Source organism: Carettochelys insculpta, chromosome 5, assembly GCF_033958435.1.
Source record: "Carettochelys insculpta isolate YL-2023 chromosome 5, ASM3395843v1, whole genome shotgun sequence".
In the NCBI taxonomy this organism is placed as follows: Eukaryota; Metazoa; Chordata; order Testudines; family Carettochelyidae; genus Carettochelys; species Carettochelys insculpta.
The window spans coordinates 38,266,991-38,293,162 of NC_134141.1; the positions used below are offsets into that span (position 1 = coordinate 38,266,991).

General features: G+C 41.5%; 2 protein-coding genes across 2 annotated transcripts in view; one reads left to right on the forward strand and one right to left on the reverse strand.

The window, feature by feature from the left end:
* The window catches only part of FOCAD (focadhesin), a 165,944-nt gene extending 164,487 nt beyond the window's left edge, over window positions 1–1,457 (forward strand). Inside the window, exon 44 of the mRNA XM_074994977.1 lies at window positions 991–1,457. Coding sequence (XP_074851078.1) covers window positions 991–1,064 — 74 coding nt within the window. The 3' untranslated portion in view covers window positions 1,065–1,457. The remainder of the gene's footprint in view (window positions 1–990) is intronic.
* Window positions 1,458–1,564: 107 nt separating this feature from the next.
* Window positions 1,565–25,154, reverse strand: HACD4 (3-hydroxyacyl-CoA dehydratase 4). The gene is made up of 7 exons (XM_074994978.1): window positions 25,067–25,154; window positions 20,048–20,151; window positions 19,160–19,287; window positions 13,406–13,518; window positions 9,818–9,924; window positions 8,465–8,596; window positions 1,565–6,901 (listed from the first exon to the last, which is right to left on the reverse strand). The coding sequence occupies exons 2-7, from the start codon at window positions 20,142–20,144 to the stop codon at window positions 6,819–6,821; spliced, it is 660 nt and encodes a 219-aa protein (XP_074851079.1). The 5' UTR covers window positions 20,145–20,151; window positions 25,067–25,154; the 3' UTR covers window positions 1,565–6,818.
* Between the last annotated feature and the right edge of the window lie 1,018 nt (window positions 25,155–26,172).

A 26,172-nucleotide genomic window follows, 5' to 3' on the forward strand; every position in this document is an offset into this window, starting at 1 on the left:
TTTTTTCGGTAAGCGCTCAGGGATGCTTTTGCAGGGACAAGGAAGTGTTAGTAGTGGACATGAACAGAATTTGGTCCCATGGGGGGCAGAGCAAATTGTGATATAATCAATCTGTCCATGCTAGAAATTATGCACGCTTCTTTAACTGATCCCTTCATGGTGTCCTGCCGTTCATATGGCAGCAACCACAGCTGGGCTGGCTGGGCCCAAGGCAGCTCACTGAAGGGGGTCTGGCTTGTGAGCAGTGGATGCTATAATCAATTGGAACGTGGGGTCCTAAGCAACCGCCTTGCTTGCCTTGTCCTAAGGCCAGGCCCAAAGCATGCTATAGTCAGCAGAAATTTTGTTTGTCTCACACAGCCCTGTCACTAAAAGTCAGCAGGGTGGATGCTGTTTGTTGGCATTTTTGGCAATAGAGTATTTCCATATCCTATGAGCAGTTTCACATTGTCGAGAGAAGGGTGCTCTGGCCAACAATGAGACATTCACACTGCCACTTTCCATGGTAAAGCTTTTGTCTTTTGGTGGGTTGGGGGGCTTTTTCAATCACCTGCGAATGACAGGTGGTTTTGTTATTCAACCAGCAGTGTAGACAAAGCCATGATGAGGTTGGGCTGAAATGGGCAGAACTGGAAACTCCATAAGGCCATGGACTGAACATAAGTGCAGATGGTGAATGAAGCTGAGCCATCAGTGAGCAATTCTTGCTCCAGCTAGAGGCTGGGGAGGGCAGATTGTGGAAGGTGAAACAGGGAAGATCAGGAAATGATGGTGAGACTATTAATGAGAGGAAGAGGTAGAAAGTTTATTATTAGTACTATTTTTATTATGGCTGTGCCTATAGAACCTGGCTCAAATACCACCCCATTTTTACTAACTCCTGTAAAGCCCTAAAAACAGCCAATGAAAATAATACAGAAATAATTGTGGTACAGGGTATTTATTGTATTTTACTGTACATAATCATGTGACTTGTCCTTGTTTTCTCAGCTATGCTTCTGGCCTTGAGATTTCTCCCAGAGTTCAAGAAGAAGGCCATATGGACTAAGGCTTATGGTTGGTAGCCACAAGACAGTAGTAGCATCATATCTGATAAACAGATGTCCTTTAATACTGAGGGACAAGTGCAAAGCAGGAATCTTCAGTCATCAAAAAGTGTCATTCCAAAAAACATCTTTATAGTATGAAATATTATGGGATTTTCTTCCCAGGGATTGAGAGAGTAGAAAAGTCATTGGGTTTGACTGGTCAGTAGGTCAGTTTCTGTTCTGTACTATCTTGGCGTGGTATGAAGACATGCTTTGGGCTGCTTTTTGGGTGTGAGTGCAATATCTGGATTTCAGAGGTATTTAAATTGTGTATTGAAAGCTACAGAGAGCAGAAAAAGACTTCATTCTGTAGTAGGTAGAAGCTTTATATGAGTATGTGGAAAAATTAAAAAAAAATCTTTCAAAGTAGTTTGATATGGTGTATTTATTAGAAGGCACAGTATTTCTTTATTTTAACTTTTATTTCAATAGACATTTTCTGTTAGCATTATGATCGCTCCACATTATAGAATTCATCATTCAATGTTATACCAACAGTATTATTTTTGTGATAGTTGCATTGCTGCCAACCTTATAATATTTTACCAAGGACATATCTTCAGGTAAGTGTGGGATCTGCACATTGCTAAGTATATTTGATATATTTCAGCATAATTTAAACAACAATATTCCAACCGAGGGCCTCAGAAAATTGATCTTGATAAACTTCCAGAAACTTGGGTGATTTTCAATACCAGTGGAGACCCCATGTCCTTTACATTCCACAATATTCCATCTCTTCAAATTTCCCATTCCCATAACACCTTTCCCTTGCCTACGTAGACATCTTCACCTTTGAGCAGAGAGACAGAACAACAGGTCTTTTCCACTTTTGCCAGGTGAAAGGGAAGATGGCAGATCTGTTCACTCCTTCAGCATTTTAGTATCTCTGAGAGGACAAAGGACTTGTCCCATCTTTCTCTGCTTTCCAGCAAAAGTATGGAATTATTGGGGAGCCCGTTTTCTGACCTGCCTCCAAGCTCTTTTATTTCTCCTCCTCCTATTGAAATCTTATTTCCCTCTCTCTTATTTCATGTTGCCCTCCTGTCTCTGGGCCCTCCTGTTTGTAAGTCCCCTTTCAGAATCTTACCTTTAACCCATATGTAGTTGCACAATTTGATTCCCTCTGTCTCCAATGTACATAGGGAGCAATATACCCTGACATAAGGGTCTACGCAAGATGGAGCTGAAAGAGAAACTTAATTGGTACTTAGGTTCTTGAACAGACCCCCTGTGCACTGGGGTAAATGTCACTAGTAATTGAGTGAGTAATCCCATTCAGATCCATAGTGACCTCAGTCTGAGCAGTGTGTAATTTAGCTGTTCTATATATGGTAGGTTTCTCAGTTAGGTATTCACCTTCATTGTATGCCACAGTGTCAAATTTATTCTCTCATTACTGTCCCCATGCATTCTCAAGACGTGGTTGCCCGCTTAAGTACCCATACTCACATTAGGTCTCAGTGAGCTAGATTGAGGGGGAAAAAATAATATAGCTTGAGTAGCACAGGCAATGGTGACATGGCATCGCTTTGCTCTATACATATACCCTGGGTTTTAGATGGGTTTGTACTTAGTATGGTTAAGCCATGATTCCATTTTCATTCTCATTGATGGGTACTACCACAAGTACATTTACATGAGCTGAGAATCACATCCGGAGGTCACAGCATAGATGTAGCCTTTGTATTATCATTAATATACCAGTAGTGATTCTTAAGAACCATCTAGATCCACGAGTCTCAACCTATTTACCATTTTGGGCCACACATACAACTCTTTGGCAACATCTACACAACAGAGTTAGTTGGAAATAACAGCTGTTATTTTTCAATAACTTTGCTAGTGTCTACACTATGCACATACTATTTTGAAATAAAATTTAAGTAGCGGATGCATTATTTCTAAATCGGTAAACCTCACTGCAGGAGGAGTAACACCTATGTCCAGAAAGCTCTTTTGAAATTGGTGCTATTAAGACATGGAATAGCGCTACTTCTAAATAAGCCGTAATGCTGTCCAATGTCAGTGTTTCGAAATGTGACTGGAAATGCTATTTCAAAATAGCTGGTCTGAAGAGGTTGGAGTGGAGGTTGGAGCAGGATCCGCAGGGGTGGTGGGTGGGGGCTGAAGCCCAAGCCTTGTGTGATGTGCCAGGGGCTGGTGCCTGAGCCCCCTGTGGGGCTGTAGTGTGCCAGAGGTTGGGAGCCCTGTGTGCAGGTTGGGGTGGAGGGGGTTTTCTGATCCTGGGGGGCAAAGGAGTTTTAGCCCCCCCTCCCCCAGCTGCCTGAAGGAGCAGGCAGCTATGGGGGCTAAAACCCTTCTCCCTACTTTCCCAGTGTGAGGCTGCTGTCAGCTTGACAACAGCCCTGCTCTGGGAAGGGGCTTTTAGCCCCCCTGGCTGCTCACAGCAGCAGGCAGCTAGACAAGCTAAAAGCCTTACCCCTATGTTCCCAGGGGGTGCCTAGCACTGCTCTGGGAAGGGGCTCTTAGACTGCCTAGCTGCCTGCTGTTGTGGGAAGCTAGCCAGGCTGACAGCCCAGCAGCTTCACGTTGCGTGAAACTCAGGTAAAAGCAAGTTTTGTGCAACCTGAATACGTGTAAAGTGAGGGTTTACTGTTCTGGCACTGACCTGGGTGGCCCTGTAAGTTCTTACCAGACACAGTAAATCGAACTCTAGAAGATCGACCGTGGCAGCATCAATCTTCCTCAAAGTGTAAATGTGGCCATAGTCTAACACACAGGTTGTCCCTGCACATGTAGTGTTAGTGAAGTGAGAAAAATTACCCCGTGAGACTTAAGCTGCGTCTACACGTGCACGCTACTTCGAAGTAGCGGCACCAACTTCGACATTAGGCGGCGAGACGTCGAAGTCGCTAACCTCATGAGGAGATAGGAATAGCGCCCTACTTCGACGTTCAACGTCGAAGTAGGGACCGTGTAGACGATCCGCGTCCCGCAACGTCGAAATTGCTGGGTCCTCCATGGCGGCCATCAGCTGGGGGGTTGAGAGATGCTCTCTCTCCAGCCCCTGCGGGGCTCTATGGTCACCGTGGGCAGCAGCCCTTAGCCCAGGGCTTCTGGCTGCTTCTGCCGCAGCTGGGGATCTATGCTGCAGGCACAGGGTCTGCAACCAGTTGTCAGCTCTGTGTATCTTGTGTTGTTTAGTGCAACTGTGTCTGGGAGGGGCCCTTTAAGGGAGCGGCTTGCTGTTGAGTCCGCCCTGTGACCCTGTCTGCAGCTGTGCCTGGCATCCCTATTTCGATGTGTGCTACTTTGACGTGTAGACGTTCCCTCGCTGCACCTATTTCGATGTTGGGCTGAGCAACGTCGAAGTTGAACATCGACGTTGCCGGCCCTGGAGGACGTGTAGACGTTATTCATCGAAATAGACTATTTCGATGTTGGCTGCACGTGTAGACGTAGCCTTAGAGATGTTAATTACAAAGCTGAAAATATAAAATTAAGGGACTATGCTCTGCTTTAATTTCAATGAAATACCCTATTGCTTTGTTAGTATTTAGTTCCCAAGGATTTGGTTGGCAATGTAACTATCACAAAATGTGAAATATTCCATAGCATAGAAAGGAAGTCAGCATTGAGATAACCAATAAGGTAGGCTGAGGAAACTTCACTTGACTATACCATACAGCTCTGCTTGGCAAACAGCATAGCACTGACCATAGCAGAAAACGATAATTGATGAACTATATACTCCATCAGAAAGAAAATTCCTCTTCTGCACAATATACCAATGTATATAATGATACATGTGTTGTGTAAAAATATATTAACGTAAGTTTTTCAGAAATCTTTTACTCAATAGATTGTTAATTGGGATACGTAATCACTTGTAACTATATTTCACTTTCTTTTGGTCTTACAACTTCTCCCTTCCTGCCACACATGCTTATGCCACATTCCTTTCTTGCAGATGGGATCAAATGTTCCTTCACTTTACCAAGTAGGAAAACTCAAACCATAAGTTCTTGGACCAGGCATGTGGGTGCATGCGGAGAGAGAGAGACCACTTGTAGCAACTTAAATCCATATTTAGGCATATTGAGTGTTTGGAACTTTTGACGGACTACCTATTTAGATACCTATATATATCCCTCTACTAGAGCTTGTGAGACGAGACCCCAGTAGATAGATTTATGGATGTTTTCTTCAGAGCCTATACTGGGAGAATTCTCCCTTGGCTGAATAAAGGAATTTTAAAACCTGTTTGTGCCATTTGAGCCCTTCTGTAGTGTTCAAAGGTCAGAATGGGGGTCAGGCAGTTGGTTGGTTGGTTACATGGCTCTTATACTCACAAATGCCCAATAGTAAGGATAACCTAATGTAACAGTCATCAGTTCTCTATCCAGGTCACCTTAAATCTAGTCATCTTTATTACAGACACATTGGACTGAATCACCAAAATAGAAAGTAAAAATATGGCTCAGATTAATATTGCTGAACATACGAGTATAGAAACTAGAACTTGGGGCACATGTTCTCTCTTCTTGGCTAGGGAATAAGTCCCAAATATACAAAATACCATTCTGTTACTGACTCAAATCCTCTGAGTCCCTTCTAATTTCTTGAGTACATTACCAATCCAACATTGTCATTGTACAGCTGTGTGTAATGACATTGAATACTTCACCTGAGCCAGCAGTGTGACAAATGATCAACCATGTGCATTAAATGGATAATATACAAATATCTGACAGTACAGTTGTCCTAGAGCCACTAAATTATCAATCTGAGATGCCCATCACACACTGGCTATTCAACTGTTGTCTTCAGACTAGTGTATACTTAGGTTTCATTTTTCAGGGGGTTAAACAGGTAAGAGAGTTTTCATGACCAGAATTTTCATATTCATTTTGCTTTTCAATCCCTTCATGTTTTCTGTCTTTTATTCAAGTCCGAAGCGTAATGGGGAATGGGGCTGATTGGGAGCAAATTTGGTGAGTTAAGTAAGAATGTGTCTACCTGGGTCTTATTTATTTTAATTGTGAGAAAATCTGGATGTCAAAGTTAAGAAAAACAGATCTTTCGGTAGGATCTACTGGAAATACCTTAGAGTCTTAACTCGTGTTTCATTACATTAAATGTCATCTGGGTCTTGTAGTGGATAGACACTAACTGAATTTTTCACTTACATTTACATTACAAATGAGGATGGGGGATGCTAAGTGGAGAAGGATTAGTTTTCTGTGAACAGAATTTGTGTTTGTGGCAAAATGCAGAACTTCCAGCGTCTGCTTCACAATCTATTCTAATTCCAGCACATTTGATATTCAGACATCTGATTTACATATACTAAGAGGTGACATGATAAAAACAGAATACCACTGACATTTTGTTCCAATGCAAAACACAGAATCCATGCTACTGTAGCAATAGGCACCCATCATTAAAATATAGGCAATGCTAGTGTGATTGGCATTAACATGCCATTTTTTGTTCGAGTAACCTTTAAGACCAATACTTTAAAAAGTGGCTAGAGGTTCAGGTCCTTGTGTTTTTGAATGCCGAGTGGGAGATGTTTTAAAGGACCTCATTATCAGAAAGCATGGAACACTTGCCCTCCGTAAATTGAGATCCTCTAAGATATTGCAAACTGGACACACAACATCACTAATCGCTTTTGAAAATCTTGGTCTACGTTATTTCCATATAATGTGTTAGCATAGCATGTTCTAGAGCACTGTCCTCATTATGAGACAAGATATCAACTTAACTCCTTTTCTCTTTCATGTAGCTGGCTCCTAGGTGAGCTTTTCTTTCTGAGCGGAGGTACCTGATGATGAAGTACATACCTAAATTGAAACATGAAATATAAGTGCAAGAACCAAAACTCTAAAAGAGTCAGCATGCACCTAGAAATAACAGTTGGAGTAGCAACTGAAAATCCTGATGGGGAGAGTCCAACTGACCCAAGTGGTTCTGTGGATGAGTCCATTAAACCCACAGGAGTAAGATTTCCTGTAGCTGACCATACTATATCTTTAGATATCTGCTTATAAGTGACCTCAGTAAATAAATCTAGCTAATGCAGGACGTAAGACATTTTCCTGGAATCCATAAAACACACCTATATATACACACTGGCTACAACTACACTAGAAGCATCTGTCGACAGCAACATCTGTCAACAGAGTTGTGTAGAGAGAACCTCTGTCGACAGAGCATCTACACACAAAAGCAGATGGACAGAGCAATTCGCTCTGTTAACAAAGAGCAGCCAGACTGCCCTGCCATCTGTCAACGGAACTGCTGACCAGATGCTCTGCAAACAGGACTGCCTGGTGAACCTGAAGACCTCTCTGTTGAAAGAAGTGTCTACACTGCATAATCATTATTCTTCAAATATTTGAGGGATAACACTGTCAAGACAAATGCAGAGTTCTGTCAAGACCCTGTCAACAGAACACTTTATACATGTAGATGCTCCCTGAGGTATGTCAACAGAAGACTCCTTTCTAGCAACAAAATTCTCTACTGTAGACACAGCCACAGAGTAATTATAATATTGCAGTTATTGCCATCACATTGGTATGTAGGTATTTAGAATTTTTTCCAAATTAACAGGTCTTCCCTTTAGCCATCATCATGACTCATGATCTCATTTTGTTGGTTGGGAATTGAATAAGAATCTTTTATGAACCACACAACACTGTGCTTGATCTAAAAGGATCATTTTTTTTAAAAAAAACCAGGGCTGGGCTGATGCCACGAATATTATCACCACTTTACCGAATAGGTTGAACAGGTTCGGATGGGGTCAACCAAAAAAGTTAGAAGACGACCCAAATTTCTCCAACCTGCCAGCCCTGTTTGGATCCAGGATTTTGCTATAGCCCACAGAAACCATAGGTGACTACAAGCTATGAAGTTTGGATTTGGGTCCAAATCTCTTCAAGCCTGGAGGAGTTCTGATACAGGATGCCAGATCTACTTTAAAAGAACAAACACACTGCAGGTCTGATCTAATGTCCACTGGCAATCAGTAAAAGGGTTTCCATTGGCTACAAACAGCAGCGGAATCAAGGCCTTACTCAGGACTTCCTGTTGAATTAACATAATGATGAAGGGGCTCAACCACAATATATTCATTTTCCATCTACTTTGTCCTTACTAGTTCTTTTCCCTGTTTGTCTCTTTGGAAATGGGTAATTCACTTCAAAATGGGTACTGGAATTCCAACCAGCCAGTTTCTGAGCAAAACAAACTCCCCCTTAACATACAGTTCTCACTGCAGGTCTAAGTAAGAGAAAGCATCTCATAAAGAATTTTCATTGATTTGATTTTTTACTTCCTCAGGCTTGTGAATTCTTGTTTAGTGGCATGAAGATTCTGTTCACAAGAGATGAAAATCTTACCTACAAACAGTATTGCCAGGTACATTTTCAGTATGTACGGGAAGTAGATCGATAAGGCGAACGGAAATGGCAGCTTGATGGAGTACGTGCCAAAGGATTCAAAATAAGGCAGTGATTCGTAGATGGCAAATGCTGCAAAATAATGTTTTGATGTTTTTAAAGTTATAGTAAAACACTTCTATGTCGAAGATCATCTCTAAGAAAACTATAGTTAAAGCATGAATGTGGATCTTGCCTACTGCAGTGAGGGGTGCCCAGGGCTATCCTGTAAGTGGCATCCTTCATCTCAATGGGCTGCACAATTGCTGTAACCACGACAGTCTCTGGAGATGGGCTAGTTTTACTAACTTGCGCTTGATATGTAGAATTTGCAGGATCTGCCAATTTAACTGTAGCAGCTCTTTGACTGGATGTAGAGAGAGCGCATAGCTCTCGCAGTCAGTGTTGTGTGCAGTGAGCATGCACCTCACTTCATGTATCCTTGCTTCACAGGAGTGTCACTTCAGTGATACTGGTAGGGAAAAAGCTGTACAGAGAGAAACCAGTGAAATTTGGGAGCCCCGTCCCTGGGCAACGGTAAACAAAATATCTCTTGGGCCATTCATAGAATCCTAATGGGCTGCATGCAAACCATGGGCCACAGGTTGCCCACCACTGGTCTACTGCCTTGTTTTGTGAAATGTAACCTGTATAAAACAGTGTACTTGTAATGCATGCAAGGCATTACTTTGAATTCGTTTTCTTGGGACTGACATTGTTAGTTCTCGTTTCCTCGAGATTTCAGTTACACATACTAGTTTACGTACCATAAATTGTAATAAGCCACAGTGGTATTGTGCATAAATTGGTTTCAAGTAGGAGTTACGTATAGTAGTGCATATACCAGCTTTATCTGATTTTTGCATTGGGTGCCTATCTCTAAGCTACACTAAGAACAGTGACAGCAGCTTAGGTTGATGTTCAGTGCCTTGCATTGTGTTAACAAGTTGTTAATCTTCCATGAGAAGGAAAGGTGAGTAGAAACTGAGAAACAAAGAGCCCCCAGAAAAGAAGGAAAGAGAGAAAAGGGAAAGATAGATGGGAGAAGCATGTAGATAACAATAAAGGGGTTAAGCATGTCTTAGCTTCTGAAAAACACTGGTCATCAAAATAATCAAACTCGATCGAGTGAGATTCAGAAAACAAGTAATTTAGAATCAAAGAATACTAGAACTGGAAGCGACCTCAAGAGGTCATCAAGTCCAGTCCCCCACCCTCCCAGCAAGACCAAGCACCATGTATAATATCATCTCTGTTCGGTATTTAATGAACCTCTTCTTAAATTTGCTTCATGCCTACTCCCACCCTTTTTACCTTTAGCCATAACTGACAGGGGATATAGTGGAATCCATAGGGTGTAGTTCAGCCATGTCAGAGCTTCATAGTATGTTCCTGTCACTGATAACATGCAGTAAGTGTATCTGGAAATTTAAAAAAAAAAAAAAAAGTGAAGGGAACTTGGATTTATTTTTCAAGTTTAGATGAAAGAGAAGTGAATAAACATCTTACTCCTTAAGGAAGTCATCTGTACTGAGAAATCTGTGGATTTCAGAGTATTGGACTCAAATAGTTTCACCAACTTGGAATGCTGGACATAAATGAGAGAAAATATGCATTCATTTTATTTAGTGTCAGACTCCCACCAGAAACCAGAAGCAGACAACTTATTTGCGACCCCATCATATGGTGAGGAGATGAAAATATCCCCGTCTTCTCGAAAATTTCTGAGGATTTCCTTCCGGGAGATCCCTGGGGGCCGCGCTTTGACACAGCTGTTTTGGAGTCTGGAAGAGCTTCTTCCAGACTCCAAATCATATGACCAAATGCTAATGAGGTGCCAGAAATCTGACTGCTTTTTGTTTTGATAGTGTATAGACTAGCACGGCTTCCTCTCTGTGAATTTAGTAGTTTCTATTCTAGCATTAGACTGGGATTCATTTCCTGGATTTGCCCAGTGTGCTTGAATCTTCCATTCCACATGTACACAATTTACAGTATATCCTATATTTGTTTCCTACTTTGCAATAGAGGCGCCTTTTTGTTTTTGGCTGAAACCTGCCCGGTTGCTTTGCAGTAGGCAAAGGAGGATGCGCAGGAAGCTGTGCCCAGCCTTATCCCCCATTCTCAGATACATCAGCTGAGTACTATGATGTTCTGTCAGAACTTGACAGCTACCTCTACGCACACAGAAACATTGCTGAGGATGTTGTGACCCTGCACCCTTTACATATCAGCCAAGAGAGCTGGTTGAGTGAAGAGAAGAGAGCCAGCAGCATCTCTCTCACTCACAACTAGAAATTGAGCCTAAAAGGCATGATTGAATGGTGAATGAGTCCAGCACAGTGTAACAGTAATGTATCCATTACTGATGAGGATTGTATGGCTACGTCTACACGTGCACGCTACATCGAAATAGCTTATTTCAATGTAGCGACATCGAAATAGTCTATTTCGATGAAAAACGTCTACACATCCTCCAGGGCTGGCAACGTTGACGTTCAACTTCGATGTTGGGCAGCACCACATCGAAATAGGCGCTGCGAAGGAATGTCTACACGCCAAAGTAGCACACATCGAAATAAGGGTGCCAGGAACAGCTGCAGACAGGGTCACAGGGCGGACTCAACAGCAAGCCACTCCCTTTAAAGAGCCCCTCCCAGACACAGTTGCACTAAACAACACAAGATCCACAGAGCCGACAACTGGTTGCAGACCCTGTGCCTGCAGCATGGATCCCCAGCTGCAGCAGCAGCAGCCAGAAGCCCTGGGCTAAGGGCTGCTGCACACGGTGACCATAGAGCCCCGCAGGGGCTGGAGAGAGAGTGTCTCTCAACCCCTCAGCTGATGGCCGCCATGGCAGACCCCGCTATTTCGATGTTGCTTGACGCGGATCGTCTACACTTGCCCTACTTCGACGTTCAACTTCGAAGTAGGGCGCTATTCCCATCCCCTCATGGGGTTAGCGGCTTCGACGTCTCGCCGCCTAACATTGATTTCAACTTCGAAATAGCGCCCAACACGTGTAGCCGTGACGGGTGCTATTTCGAAGTTGGCGCCGCTACTTCGAAGTAGCGTGCACGTGTAGACACGGCTTATGTGATGCAAATAGGATTAAGTCATACGTATACACATGAGAAACAAATGAAGGAAAGGGAACTAGTCAAAGATGTTCTCCATAGACATGGAGGGAGACGCCATTGAACTATAAAGTAAACAAGATTCAAAATATGTGTAAATCAATATTTTATTATATTATTTGAACCATACATTTCCTGCTGGAGACAATGGTATTGCATTTACACTTACATCAAGGAAAACTTAGGTTTCAGTGACACTTAACCAGCACATATTCCTTGCATTGGCCTTCTGCGCAGGGTGAGTTTTACGTCAAATCCAAAAACTAATAGTGTGAGATTGTAAGTCACTCAAACACAAATTCCATTGAAAGTCACCTGTAACTTCATATGGTGTTAATATTTCTTCTATGTTCATGCTCTTTTGCCTGTTGTGATTTATCCCTATATCATTTATATGACCTATCTAGCCTAAACTTTAAGGTCACAGGGAAAAGAACTGTGTTTTTGCTGTCTGAAATACTGTTCACTTGCTACATAATAATCAAAGTCATAATGAATAGCCTGCGCTTGTTGAGTTATTGCACTATAAATCTTGTCTTTAAAGCTATGTCTGCACTACAAGCTAGGGTGTAATTTATTTTTTCCCTCTGCTCATTTACACATTTTCACTAGCTCTCATTGAGCTGGCTCGAGTGCAAATAGCAGTGCGTTGGCAGCAGCTACAGTGGTGTGGCAGACCAGTCACTGGTATGTACTGGTGCATATGAGCTCAGTCATATCTTCCTGCTGCTAGCTTAGCCTACGTCTACACGTGCAGCCAACATCGAAATAGCTTATTTCGATGTTGCGACATCGAAATAGTCTATTTCGATGAATAACGTCTACACGTCCTCCAGGGCTGGCAACGTCGATGTTCAACTTCGACGTTGCTCAGCCCAACATCGAAATAGGCGCAGCGAGGGAACGTCTACACGTCAAAGTAGCACACATCGAAATAGGGATGCCAGGCACAGCTGCAGACAGGGTCACAGGGCGGACTCAACAGCCAGCCGCTCCCTTAAAGGGCCCCTCCCAGACACAGTTGCACTAAACAACACAAGATACACAGAGCTGACAACTGGTTGCAGACCCTGTGCCTGCAGCATAGATCCCCAGCTGCGGCAGAAGCAGCCAGAAGCCCTGGGCTAAGGGCTGCTGCCCACGGTGACCATAGAGCCCCGCAGGGGCTGGAGAGAGAGCATCTCTCAACCCCCCCAGCTGATGGCCGCCATGGAGGACCCAGCAATTTCGACATTGTGGGACGCGGATCGTCTACACGGTCCCTACTTCGACGTTTAACGTCGAAGTAGGGCGCTATTCCTATCTCCTCATGAGGTTAGCGACTTCGATGTCTCGCCGCCTAACGTCGAAGTTGGTGCCGCTACTTCGAAGTAGCGTGCACGTGTAGACGCAGCTTTAGAGATAGCAACAGCAAATATATGAGGAAGGGACCTAAACCCAAATTTGTAGGGTATATATAGCCTAAATGAGTTGTAACAAGGTGATGCTGCTTTTACATGTAAAAGCAAAGATACTACTTTTGGAGAATGCCCTTCCTTAGAAAATAGCCATGCTGTTGTCCTCAGTTTGTGCGAGGTCAAATCTTTGACACTGAAAACTTTAAGGTAGTTATAAAAATTATTCTAGAAACTACAATGTGCCTGATCAGATATTTGCTTAAAATATAAATATAAACAAATAACAAAAATCAGATGGCATGAACTGTATTGACAGTTACATTTGATAGGTTTTGCTTTATTTTTAAAAGGTTACTTTGATTTCTTACCTGACCACATCCAGTGAATTCCAAAGGAAAAATAAAATACACACAATGTATTTCCCTTGAACTTCTTCTTGACTGCTGATGACAACAAATAAAATTATTATTCTCTCCATTATCTGAAAAGAAAAAAATTACAGTAAAAATTATCTACTCATATGTATGGTTTATGTATTTCTGATTTCTACCTTATGTCAGCAACAAAGATGTTATGACAGTCTGTTTATTACACTAAATCTAGCATCCCTTTTCTTTTGTTCACTTGTTCTTCCTTCCTCCTTTGGTTCTGGGCTGCAGTCATGCATCAGTACCAAAAATTCTGAAGACCTGTGTAATCCTCCGCAGAGCCTGACACTAGTCCATTCTGGATTATATTTGTATTAAAAGTGTTTAAAATGCAGGGAAATTTTTCAACTGATGTAAACCATAATAGCTATGCAGATTTCATACCAGCTGAGGGACAGTCTCACACAATCTGTTTTGTTAATTCTTATAGATTTGAAGTCATCTACCCACTAAGAAGTCATGAAGTGAATACTGCATAACTAGAATATAATGTAGATATCTGTATAGCACTTTTTCTATATCGTGTTTACAACTTCCTTCATGGAACTCTTTGGACAGAGACTATAATTTTAACAAACAACAAAGCTCTTCCACATCTGTCACATAAAGGAAAATCACTACAAATCGACTTATTTTTCATCCTGTTGGTGCCAGGGCAGATTTCTTGTTCCCAGCCTTAGTCACCAGCAGCTGAAAAAGGACTCCCCCTGTGGATCCAGTTCCTCATCTTGAAAAACTTTAAATAATGCCACGAATTTTAATCTTTGCTCTCTGACCATATCTTCCCTTTTAGATGTTAATGGATGTGGCTCCTACTTGCAGCGTCAGCTAGTGAGTGAAGGTAAAAGGAAATACAGAACAGCCTTCAGAAATTATTAAACTAAAATGTCTCCAGCAACAACCCTGCTTAAGCGCATGGGGTCTTTCAACACAGAACAGCTGGCAGTGTTAGTAGCATTATAAATTGGGAAGGAAGCGTTTTGCTTAAAGGAAAAGAAAAAAAACTACTGGTTTTTTGCGTAAATGAGGGTTTGCATGTGGCTTCCTCTTTCTTTCTGCCTGCTTTTACAATCCCTAATTGACTATAGTACAGTATGTGCCCTGACACTCAAAAAAAAAAAAACAATAGAAAACATGTCCTTAGTAAGGAAAAAGGAAGTATGTGCAGTTATTTCATGAAACATAAATAGCACGGCTTAATTTTTCACTCTCACTCACTGAGAAAATGAAGATCAAAGTGGAATTTCCTTTCTCTCCCACAGCCACCTCCTTACTGCATCCACTCAGATCTGTACATGAGCTCAAATTTCCACAGTACAATTTCACCATTTTGAGAGTGAGCAAGACAGCATTCAATCCAATTCCTTCCTGACAAATGGACTGTGCAATCACTCCCTGTTAATATTACGGGGTCAGAATATTTTTCTCCTTTAAATCTCCCTGTTAAATTTCCCTCAGCTGCGCTGTCTACAAAACAGTGCACCCTGGGCATGCACCCAGTGTGCTGTCATCTCTTCCCATAATCATTGTAATCCCACAATTGCATAAAAACTGCTACCCTGTGCTCCCCCCATCCATTTGTTCTATCCATTTGTTTTTCACCACATACTGTAAGCTCTTTGGCACAGGGACCATGTCCGTGTACCTGAGCAGTACCCTGAGGGAGGCTTCTTGCAAGTACGTCGTCAATTGTAGTAGCCTAGGTAGTCAGTGCAGGGGGTTAGTCTTGCTCAGGTGTGAGTGATCACATGACAAAGCCACACTTGAATTACTGCATCCTCACCAGTGCTGCATGCACCCATGAGTGTTGCTAGGATCTGTGGTGATATATCCCATGGTTCTCTGTGATCTACTTTGATTCTTTCAGAAAGAATTGTCGAGTAATTTGCTCTTCTGGGCACATGGGAGCAATTATAGGAAGGCCCTGGTGGATTATCCCAACATGTGAGTGATTTAGCCTCCTTTAAATCAGCTTCGGTACCCAGTGACTGGAAGACAGATAATATAACGCCAATATTTAAAAAGGGCTCGAGAGGAGACCCTGGAAATTACAGACCGGTAAGTCTAATGTCAGTACCGGGCAAATTAGTAGAAACAATAGTAAGGAATAAAATTGTCAGACACGTAGAAGAACATGATTTGTTGGGCAAAAGTCAGCATGGTTTCTGTAGAGGGAAGTTGTGCCTTACTAATCTATTAGAGTTCTTTGAAGGGGTTAACAAACATGCAGACGGGGGGATCCAGTGGACATAATATACTTAGATTTCCAGAAAGCCTTTGACAAGGTCCCTCACCAAAGGCTCTTACGTAAATTAGGTGGTCATGGGATAGGAGGAAAGATCCTTTCATGGATTGGAAACTGGTTAAAAGACAGGAAACAGAGGGTTGGAATAAATGGTAAATTTTCACAATGGAGGGGGATAACTAGTGGTGTTCACCAAGGGTCAGTCCTGGGACCAATCCTGTTCAACTTGTTCATCAATGATCTAGAGAAAGGGGTAAGAAGTGAGGTGGCAAAGTTTGCAAATGATACCAAGCTCTTCAGGATAGTCAAAACCAAAGTAGATTGTGAAGAACTTCAAAAAGATCTCAGCAAACTGAGTGATTGGGCAGCAAAATGGCAAATGAAATTTAATGTGTGTAAGTGTAAGGTAATGCACATTGGGAAAAATAACCCCAATTATACATACAATGTAATGGGGGCAAATTTAGATACAACAGATCAGGAAAGGGATCTTGGAATTATAGGGGATAGCTCTCTGAAAACATCCACGGAGTGTGCAGCGGCAGTCAGTAAAGCAAATAGGATGTTAGGAATTATTAAAAAGGGGATAGAGAATAAGATGAAGAATTTCATACTTCCCCTATGTAAAACTATGGTACGCCCACATCTTGAGTACTGCGTGCAGATGTGGTCTCCTCACCTCAAAAAAGATATACTGGCATTAGAAAAAGTTCAGAAAAGGGCAAGTAAAATGATCAAGGGTTTGGAAAGGGTCCCATATGAGGAGAGGCTAGAGAGACTGGGACTTTTCAGTCTAGAAAAGAGGAGATTGAGGGGCGATATGATAGAGGTATATAAAATCATGAATGGTGTGGAGAAAGTGAATATTGGAAAGTTATTTACTTGTTCCCATAATATAAGAACTAGAGGACACCAAATGAAATTAATGGGTAGTAGGTTCAAAACTAATAAAAGAAAATTTTTCTTCACACAGCACACAGTCAACCCGTGGAACTCCTTGCCGGAGGAGGCTGTGAAGGCCAGCACTCTAATAGAGTTTAAAAAAGAGCTTGATGAATTTTTGGAGGTTAGGTCCATAAATGGCTATTAGCCAGGGGTAAAGTATGGTGCCCCTAGCCTTTAGTCAAAGGCTGGAGACAGATGGCAGAAGACAAATTGCTTGATCATTGTCTTCGGTTCACCTCCTCTGGGGCACCTGGCACTGGCCACTGTCAGCAGACAGGATACCGGGCTGGATGGACCTTTGCTCTGACCCAGTATGGCCGTTCTTATGTTCTTATTTTCACTCCAAAGTGGGCAAATTTCCAGCTAGAACCAGGGTTCTAACTCATACACCAACTTGCTTTGAGCAAGTGAGTCCTTGTTTGGTTGGTTGGTTGTTTTTTTTGGTGGGGAAAGGAGGAAGGTGTTGGGGCAACACACAGGTAGGAGCCTGGGTCGACATAGGAGCCAGGTAGTACCTGAACACTGCAGTGAAAATGTAACTTAAAACCAACCGTAATACCAGTGATAGTTCTTGTATCTTTTCCTGACCCTTTCCTAGTCAGTTCCCAAACCTCACCTGCCCTGATGAATACTGCAGTGCTTCGTAGATGTCGGACATTCAGAACTTTTTTGCACAACCTCTCCACAGCCTGCCTAATTTGCACAGTGGAAACAATTGTTCTGCTGTAAGTAGTCTTCTCTATGACTAGTGGAGGAATGCTGGAAAAGGCAGCATTTGGCCCTTTGTCTTCCAGCAGCCCTCCCAGTTGTCAGTTGCATCTTCCTAACCTGTTAGTCCAGAGCAATTATATTGTCATAGAATCATGTCTTCAGATGGGCTTTCCTGGCCTAGACTTCAGTAGATTTACTATGAATAGATTTTACTGTCAATTCAAGAGAAATTGTGAGCTCTGTGTAATGGCCTTAGGCTTAGCGGTTAACTGTTCTCTCTAAGAGATGAGGCACCCGTGCAATCACCAAAGGATACATTGAACAGTACAGTTTTATTTATTTTTTGCATAGGATCATGTGGGTTTTGTAGAAATTTGTACTTTCAGTTAAAAAGTTAGATGCATTTTGATGACTTTCTGTATTGGAAACCATGCCTAGGAAGCAGTTCTTAGAATACAAATCTGCATTAATCAATTTCTCATGCAGATTTTAAAAGTTATAATCTCTCCCATTTTTCACTACTAAAAGCAACTACATATGCTTTAGTTTTTTGTCTTTGCACCACTGCCAGTAGCCCCCATTTCATCAATATTCACCTGTGTGGAATTCTTGGTCTTAAGGTTCCCGGAGATGAAAACCTAAAACTCCCAAGTTTATACGAATTCCAAAGCAGAGAACAAGAGAGTTCTTGTACTCTGCCAGAGTGCATAGTTTGCATCTCTTATCTCTTTCTTTGCTCCCACAACAAAAGGTATGCACTCAAATCCCTATAAAATGTCGCAATCCCAGGAGCCTTTTGTAAATTGATACCATGTCTGGCCATGTGATCGGGCTCACTCTTTTTGACCTTTAATCCACTGAACTTCCAGTATGAGAATAGAACCTCTCGTCTTTTCTTCCTTCCGAGCCCAGCATTTGATCTGACTTACTGTAGTTCTTTGGAAGATCAGAGTGATAGTTGTCCCTCCACTGTTCCTTTCCCCTGTCCATCTTTAAAAGAGATCTTCCCCCTCAAGGAATGCCAGCAGACACTGCCTCCCTTTCCAGCATTTCAAAAGGCTCAAACTTCCTGAAGATTTCTCAACTACCACTTTGCAGTCCCGTTGCTTTTCCTCCTTACATGTGTTTGGACATGTGCTACTTCCCCATTGCTCATTCCTGCTTTACGAAACTGGTTAAGAACTGGCAGTTGGCAGGCTGAGCCCAACAGGTGGAAAGCAGAGCCAGCTGGAAGTCACTAAACATGAAGCTTGTGCCCTGCCTCCTAAGGGCCTGGCTCCTTTGTTTCCTGAGGACAGGATCTCCTTCTGGTCCCCCAAAGCCTTAGATAGGGGCCAGTGTCCAAGCTGTTGATAACTTGAATAAAAAGTTCTCTCACTGAAACCAATGGAACATATGCATGTCTTCCAGGAAGGAAGTGGAGAGCATTCTTCCCCTCCGGTTTAGCCAGTCTCCTAATGACTATGAACAGCGCTCCAGAAAGCACACTCAGTTATCCATGGAGGGAATCTTCCCCTCCTTCTCCTCTACTGCTTACCCTTTTATGAGGATTACATGATATTTTTCTCTTTTTCTATTATACATTTGGGGATTTGATATCCAGCATGCTGGTCTGCTGGTGAACAGACCCTGAACTAGACCCTTAACTAGTGGGTGGGGGCAAGGAAGAGAGTTAGAATTGCTGAAAGTTACATTAGGGAGCATGTTGGGCCATTCTGTTATTTATCTCATGGTTACTGCCTGCAGCTCATGTTAAGAGCTATGGATTTTCTGTACAGTATAAATTCACTTACCTGTAAAAGCCTTGGGAGAAAACGGTTGTCTTCAATGCCAAGTAGAATGTGCAGGAGCTCTAATACGGACAATGACTGGCAAAGGCGCATTATGAGCCCTATAGAATAGAAGGTATCGGCCAAAGAATCTACAACCACAGGGGACAAGAAAAGATAATCCCATTACTTACATCTCTTAACTCTTTCCTTGCCAAGCCTTGGACGTGACCACTGAGATGTCAAAAAGTAAAGTTCATATGCCACCAGCGTTTTGAAGCCAAGAAGGATGTCTGGGGAACAATATGCATAGTGGGGATCTCACAAGGGATCGAGTCTACCTCTGGCATGCTTTTCTTAGTGAAGTAGCTGCAATGAGCTCTGAATAAATCTGTGCAGGCTCCCGGTATTTGGTTTCAGAAACGTTTCTTGCCAAAAGAGAAAAAGTTTTCAGTTTTGGTTTATATCTGAGGGATTTCATAAAATATCTGCTAGCTGTAGTTTATAGTTTGTGCAAGGCATTGCCCTTTGTATTCCCACCATCCATCATTTCTTTTTAACTCTGAAGTCAGTCATTTTCTATTGTGTACCCAAACTTTACTCAAAATGGGGATGGATATAGTCTTACCTTCCAAAACATTAAAGTAATTCAGATCAAATTCTGTTTAATATGAATGGTCCTTAACAAAAAAGACAGCATAGCAAAAACTATAAAAATAGTGCAGCTGTATTGATATTGTTTTGTTCAGTCTCTCCAATGCTCATCTGTATTGAAGATGCAGCGTTCCATCAATCTAATTGAAATTATAATATAACACAAAGGGAGTCCTAAATTAGTTCAGTCCTAAATATGTCCAGTTAGGGATTTTAAAGAAAAAGAATGAAGCTATGTAAAATGAATGAGAGTCTTACCTTTCCCAAATGACAAGAACCTGATGATCATATTGGTACATATCCAGGAATGGCCACAGAATTGGATTAAATAATAGACGAAGAGGTAAGTGTTCATGGTACAACTGTAAAGGCAGGAGCAGTAAAGTAAATAAGCAAACCCAAAATGCATTACTTCGCATGATGCTATTTTTTCCAGTATCCCCAAGCAAATTGCATGCCAACTTGGAATATATCTACAAGTGCCATGAAAGGGAGCTGAAATTTAATAATTTAAAAAAAAAAGTGTGTGTCAGTCAGCAGAATATGATGTTCCTTACGGATGGTTCATGGATTTGACACAAATCAGTGTCAGGTTTTTTTATGGCCGCCATCACTTTTGTTTAGGGGTGCTCACAATTTTTCGTGTATGTATATGCACAGCACCCTAATGATGTAAGAAAATTTAGTTGTTCCCATTTTTGCATGTGGGGAATTGAGGCACAGAAACTAAGGCTATAGCTATCCTACAGACCTTACAGTGGCACAGCAGCACTGTTGCAAAGTCTCCCTTGTAGATGCTCTAGTGTGATGGAAGAGAGCTCTACCATGGGCATAATTAAACCACCTCAATGAGTGGCTGTAATTAGGACAGCAGCAGAGACTCACGCACACATTGTGCTATCCACACCAGCGCTTTTGTTGGTGAAACATTTTTTTGTCAGGGATGTGAAAAAACAGTCCCCTGACTAACATGTTTCATGAACAAACATGCGAGTGTAGACATGGCCTTGATATTTGCCTAAGATCACACGAAGTCCCAGGCAGAGCAGGGTCTAAACTAGATCTCTCCCATCCTAAGTTAATGCATGAACTACTGGACTAAGTACGGATGAGGGAGATCTACTTCTACTATCTGGCCAAGGTGGCTACAGAGCCTAGCTCACACTCTCCTTCCTGATATTACGGGATTGGCTCTAGTTCCCTAAAAGGTTTCCCCTCCAATCACCACCAGGACCTTCTACAACAGTTATATTTTACTGGAAGCATGTAAATATCAACTAACAGCTTCATGAGTATTGGAACTGAACTCCCATAGGAGCTGGACCTAATGTGGAATTTGTTTCTGCAAGGTCTAAGGATGACCCAGACACCAATGACCTAATTCAGAATTAAATGCAAACTCAGCTCTTTGACATGTCTTTCCGTTGTTAATGTCTTTCTTCCTCTCTTACAGAATAACCACTCAAGTGAGAAAGGAAGAAAGATGAATCAATAGTGTTATTTCTAGTTTCCAGTACACTCTGATGCTCTAGTGTTATGACAATGGGGGCTGTATAAGATACATTTGTACAAATGCATTATGGATTTGTCCGATACAGTTTAAGAACAATGAAAGCAATAAGGATGTATAGATTCCACTATTGAAACCTACAAGATTGAATAGTGACTAATAACTTTCTCCGGTGTGCATCTTACTGCACTAAAAATAACTTAAAGCCAGGAAAGGACCATTGCTCTGACAAATACCATTAATAATCAGATATTGTATCTATATACTACAACAAAAGGAAAAATGTTAACGTTAATATTTTGAGAGATTCTGGCAAGATCCTCCATTGCTTACTCACAATCAGCTTTATGATAATTCCTGAGCTTTGCATTGTGTTGTATATCCTTTGTACATATTCTCCTATGTACGATTTGTAGCATTTGTCTCTGTCCTCAATACATTTAGAACCATTCCAAGAATTTTAGGATATTCCTCTGAACTTTTCATCAGCCAAATGGCTGGATCATAATGGCTACAAATCCTGTGAATTCCTAAACCATTTATGTGAGAACAAATGGTAACCAAGAGGTTGTCTATAAGTACTAACAATGCATTAGTGTTCTCCAATGTTTGACCAGTATTGTTTTGTTTTGAAAACTCATCCCAATGATTCATGTAAGGGCACTAGGGACTATGTTGTACCTGGAATAAATACATAATATTAATCATTAATTGCAGTACCTGATAGTAAAAGAGCTTGAAACTATTTAAGTGAAGGATTGACCTGGAGGATAGCATTCCATATTGTCTTATGAGGGACCACACTGCAGTCTGTGACTTTCAGGCACCAGGCCAGCACTGGCTAAATAAACGCATCTAGACCACATCTACACTACGGCGATCTTTCAAAAGAAGTCCTTTCAGAAGATCTCCTTCAAAGGATCTTGTTTCAAAAGAGTGCATCCACACACAAAAAAGCAGATCAAAAGGGCAACCCGTTTTTTCAAAAGAACGGGCCGGGGATCAAAAAATCAGGCACCATGAGGCTGCTCTTTCAAAAAAAAAAAAAAAAAAAGGGGGGGGGGGGGCCACAGAGCATCTACACACGTTTTCTTTCTGAAGAAACTTTTGAAAGAATGTGCTGTTCTTGAAACGGGGGTGAAAGAGTGCTTTTCAAAAGGAGTGCTGCATTCTTTCGATTTAATTTTGAAAATGCTTTTTGTGCATAGATCCTCCACTGGATGTTTTTAAGAGCCCCTTCTTTCAAAAAATATTTCACAAGGACTTGCTAGTGTAGAAGCGGCCATACAGTATGTCTTCACCGCAAAATTATTTCAGAATAAGGGTTGCTATTCCAAAATAACTTTGTGAGCATGCACACAGTAAAACCACTATTTCAAAATAATTTCAGAATAGGGGATGGCTCATTTTAAATTCTGTAAACCTCATTCTACAAGGAATAGCGCCTATTTTGAAATAGATATTTTGAAATCAGGGCTGTATAGACAGGAAATAGGTGCCATTTCAAAATAAGCTATTCTGGAATAGCTTATTCTGAAATAATGCTGCTGTGTAGACACAGTATTTCAGGTTAGAGCTTTGGAAACAGTACTTCCAAGGGATCTAATAAGTTCTATTGTATGTGGACACACTATTTTGGAATAAGTTTTGCTTATTTTGGGGCTTCCTTGTAGTCTGGACTCATTATCCAGAACATTTTATTTTGGAATAATATCTCTGGAATACCTTATTCCAGAATAATTCTGTAGTGTAGACATACCCTTAGGCTGGTGGTTGAGAGCCCTATTCATCATTCCACATGGACTTCTGGGACTAAACAAGAACTATCTTTGAGGAGCTCCAAAAGGAATCTTATCTAGCCCTCTTCACCCATGGAGGAAGAAAGGTTACTAAAATGTAATGAAAAATAAATTAGAAAGTCCAGTTGCTTAGCTAAGACATTTCCTATCTGTGAATTGCAGCACCTTTTATTTCTGTGGACCAAAAGAAATGTTCTGAGAGGTAACCTGTTAGAGTAAACTCTTTCATATCCCGCATTCTGTCACCTGGAACTTTCAAATAAGTAAGTAAATTTGTTATGTTTTCTGTAAGTATAGTATAGTCAAAGTAAATACAAATAAATACAGTAAATACAGTATAAGGTTACAGTGTACAATACTATTGTTGTTGGTAAATAAAGTACTCTGCATACATTTTTGTTTGTTATTTAATATCTAATCTTGTTTTTCTTTAGCGTTCTGTATCGCTAGGTACACCTCTCTATTATCCAGAATATTTGACTATCTGACAACCTCCCAGTCCCAGGGCTGCTGGATAAGAAAGAGTTTACTGTGCATGGTTCTGATACAAAACTCCACTGTCATCATTTTCCACGTAAAGGGTCAAGGTAAAGGTGATTGGCTTAGATTGTTTTTCAACCTTTTGTTGGTTTTTTTTTTGCGGGGGGGAGGTGTAGGGTTTTTTTGGGGCAGTGGTTAGGATTTTTGGGGAAGGTTTTGTTTTTTGTTGGTAGTGTTTTGTTTTGCTCAAAGCAGGAATACATCCCTATTTACATTGCTTGATCCTGCATCATTGAGCTAGGCTAGAGCCTGGCTTACTGGATATAGTACAGGAAAGGAAATCTGGAGATAGCTGTTCTATTCCTGCCTCTGTCTTAGAAACTCACTGTGCCTTTGCTTTGCCATCTGTAAAATGGAAATGGCATGCTTCTCTACTTCACAGGAGTGAACTACGAAAAAATCCCCTAATATTGTTAAGTGCTTTAAGGTCCTCATGTGGAATGGGAAACAGAGAGATTGCATTAAATATCAGATCTCTGTTTTCCCTCAGCATGAATAACTTGCAAAACGGGTGTCCTATGAACTCCAAAATGTAGAGACCAACAGCATATGCTCTAGTTGTCCAGAAAGGGAATTGGAGATTGTAATATCATTACAGCTTTAGTTTGGAAAGTCAGTCATTTTTCAGAAAAAGGATGCTTACATAACTACTCCTTATAACTTTTAATCTTTTTGGCTGTGTCTGTGCTGCAAAAATAACTTCAAAGTTGCTAACTTCAAAGTAACAGACTTCGAAGTAGAGTGTCTACACATACCCTACTTCAAAGTTGAACTTTGAAGTAGGGCACTACTCCATTCCTAGGAATGGAGTAAGGACTTCGAAGCTGAGCTCCTTTATTTTGAAGTTAGTTCCTCGTGTAGATGCACCCTTTGTGTTTCTGGGTGAGCACCACCATTACTACTGGGTGTCTGCATTTGACACTGAGCTTGGAACCCTCTCTAGGCTTCTCTCTGTTATGCTATTAAAAAGCTCATCCAAAGGACAGAGCACCTGGCAAGCTCTGGACCTGAGTAGGTGAGACTGAGGCAGAGGCTGAGCCCATGATCACTTCCTCCTCCACGGGTGCTTCCCATAACAGCTTAACGCTCCTGTAAACACCACCTCCTGTTAGTACCTCTGCAATTCCGCATGGCCCCCAAGGGAACACTTGCCACTTAATATAATAGACACGTGGTGAAGCAACGTTGCACTGAAACCAGAATGAGGCTATTTTTTGTAATGAGAAATGAGGAGAAAACCCCCCTCTGCTGTCCCTGTTTCCTTTAAGTCATAGCGTTCTGTGCTCCTAGTTCAGCACCCTCCCCCACCCCATGCCACAAGCTATACAGCTCAGGAGGGATACACCAGCAAATGTTCCCCTGTACAATAGCCCTTCCCCCTCCCCTTCCCCTTCCCTGCAGGTGAATGCTTCAAACCGCTTGTTTTACCTTGGTTTGCGTTACTAGCTGTTGCGGAGATGGGTCCCTGCTGCCTCTATCTCCCTCTCTCTTCACAGCTGCAACAGCTGTTGACTAGGAAGTAACCCCTCCTCTACCGCCCACACTGAAAGCAACGCTACAGAGCGGCAGAAACTTTCCTAGTAGGAGGAAGGAACCACTAACTCAAGGGATCCTCAGACATTTTATCATATTTCTGCAGGCACTAGGCACTGTTTCTTGTTTTATTACGGATAGTTGCGCTTGTTGTTGTGGTTAGTCAGGAGGAGTGTTTTCAAAGGCCAGTAGAAAGTAAGCATGCAACATTAAATGCTGCTTATTCTAGAAAAGACTGGGGGAGGTTCCAGTAAAGAAGCCAGTTAAATAAATATCCATGAATACAAAAGATATAGTGATGGTATTTAATTTTTATCAGACTCAGGTGACTAGCGTTTCTTAAAAGTTTTTGAGACCATGGAACACCAAACAATATTTTTAGTGCAGAACACCTATGAAAGTTTTCTTCAAAAAATTGAATAGTAACAGAAGGGTAACCATCTTAGTCTGTAGTCTAACAAACCGGCAGTCATGTAGTATTTTAAAGACTAAAAAATGATTTATTAGGTGTTGTCAGAACAAAAAAGGATGAACAGCAAGAACAAAATGAAGTAATTTAATCAGGTATCATAGCATGGAGGAAGTAGCATTGTATCTGGTGTTGAAAATAGAAAATATGTATCATCGGTGTATGATATCAGAAAAGTATCCTGCTTGCGGCATAGTTGTGAGTTGTTCAAAGAACATCAGTGTTCTACAGGTCATAGTTTAAGAAACACTGTGCTAAAGCAAATTAATATCCTGCATAATGCTGTTTCTGTCACTGCTGGAAATGGCGATGGCAGCTTTTATGCCTGCAGTTTGTAAACGTACAAATGTTTGCGTCAATGCAGTCCTGTATATATACAGGATTTGCTGGGTGTATTTTATTGTTTTTATCTGCGGGTTATGTTTTAAGTAATTTAGAAGATAATATATTAAATAGTAATGGCAGTAGTAGGCATCCTTCGATCCCGAGGGATCGTGGCTTTGTGCCCCAGTTGGACTGATTCTAGCAGCGT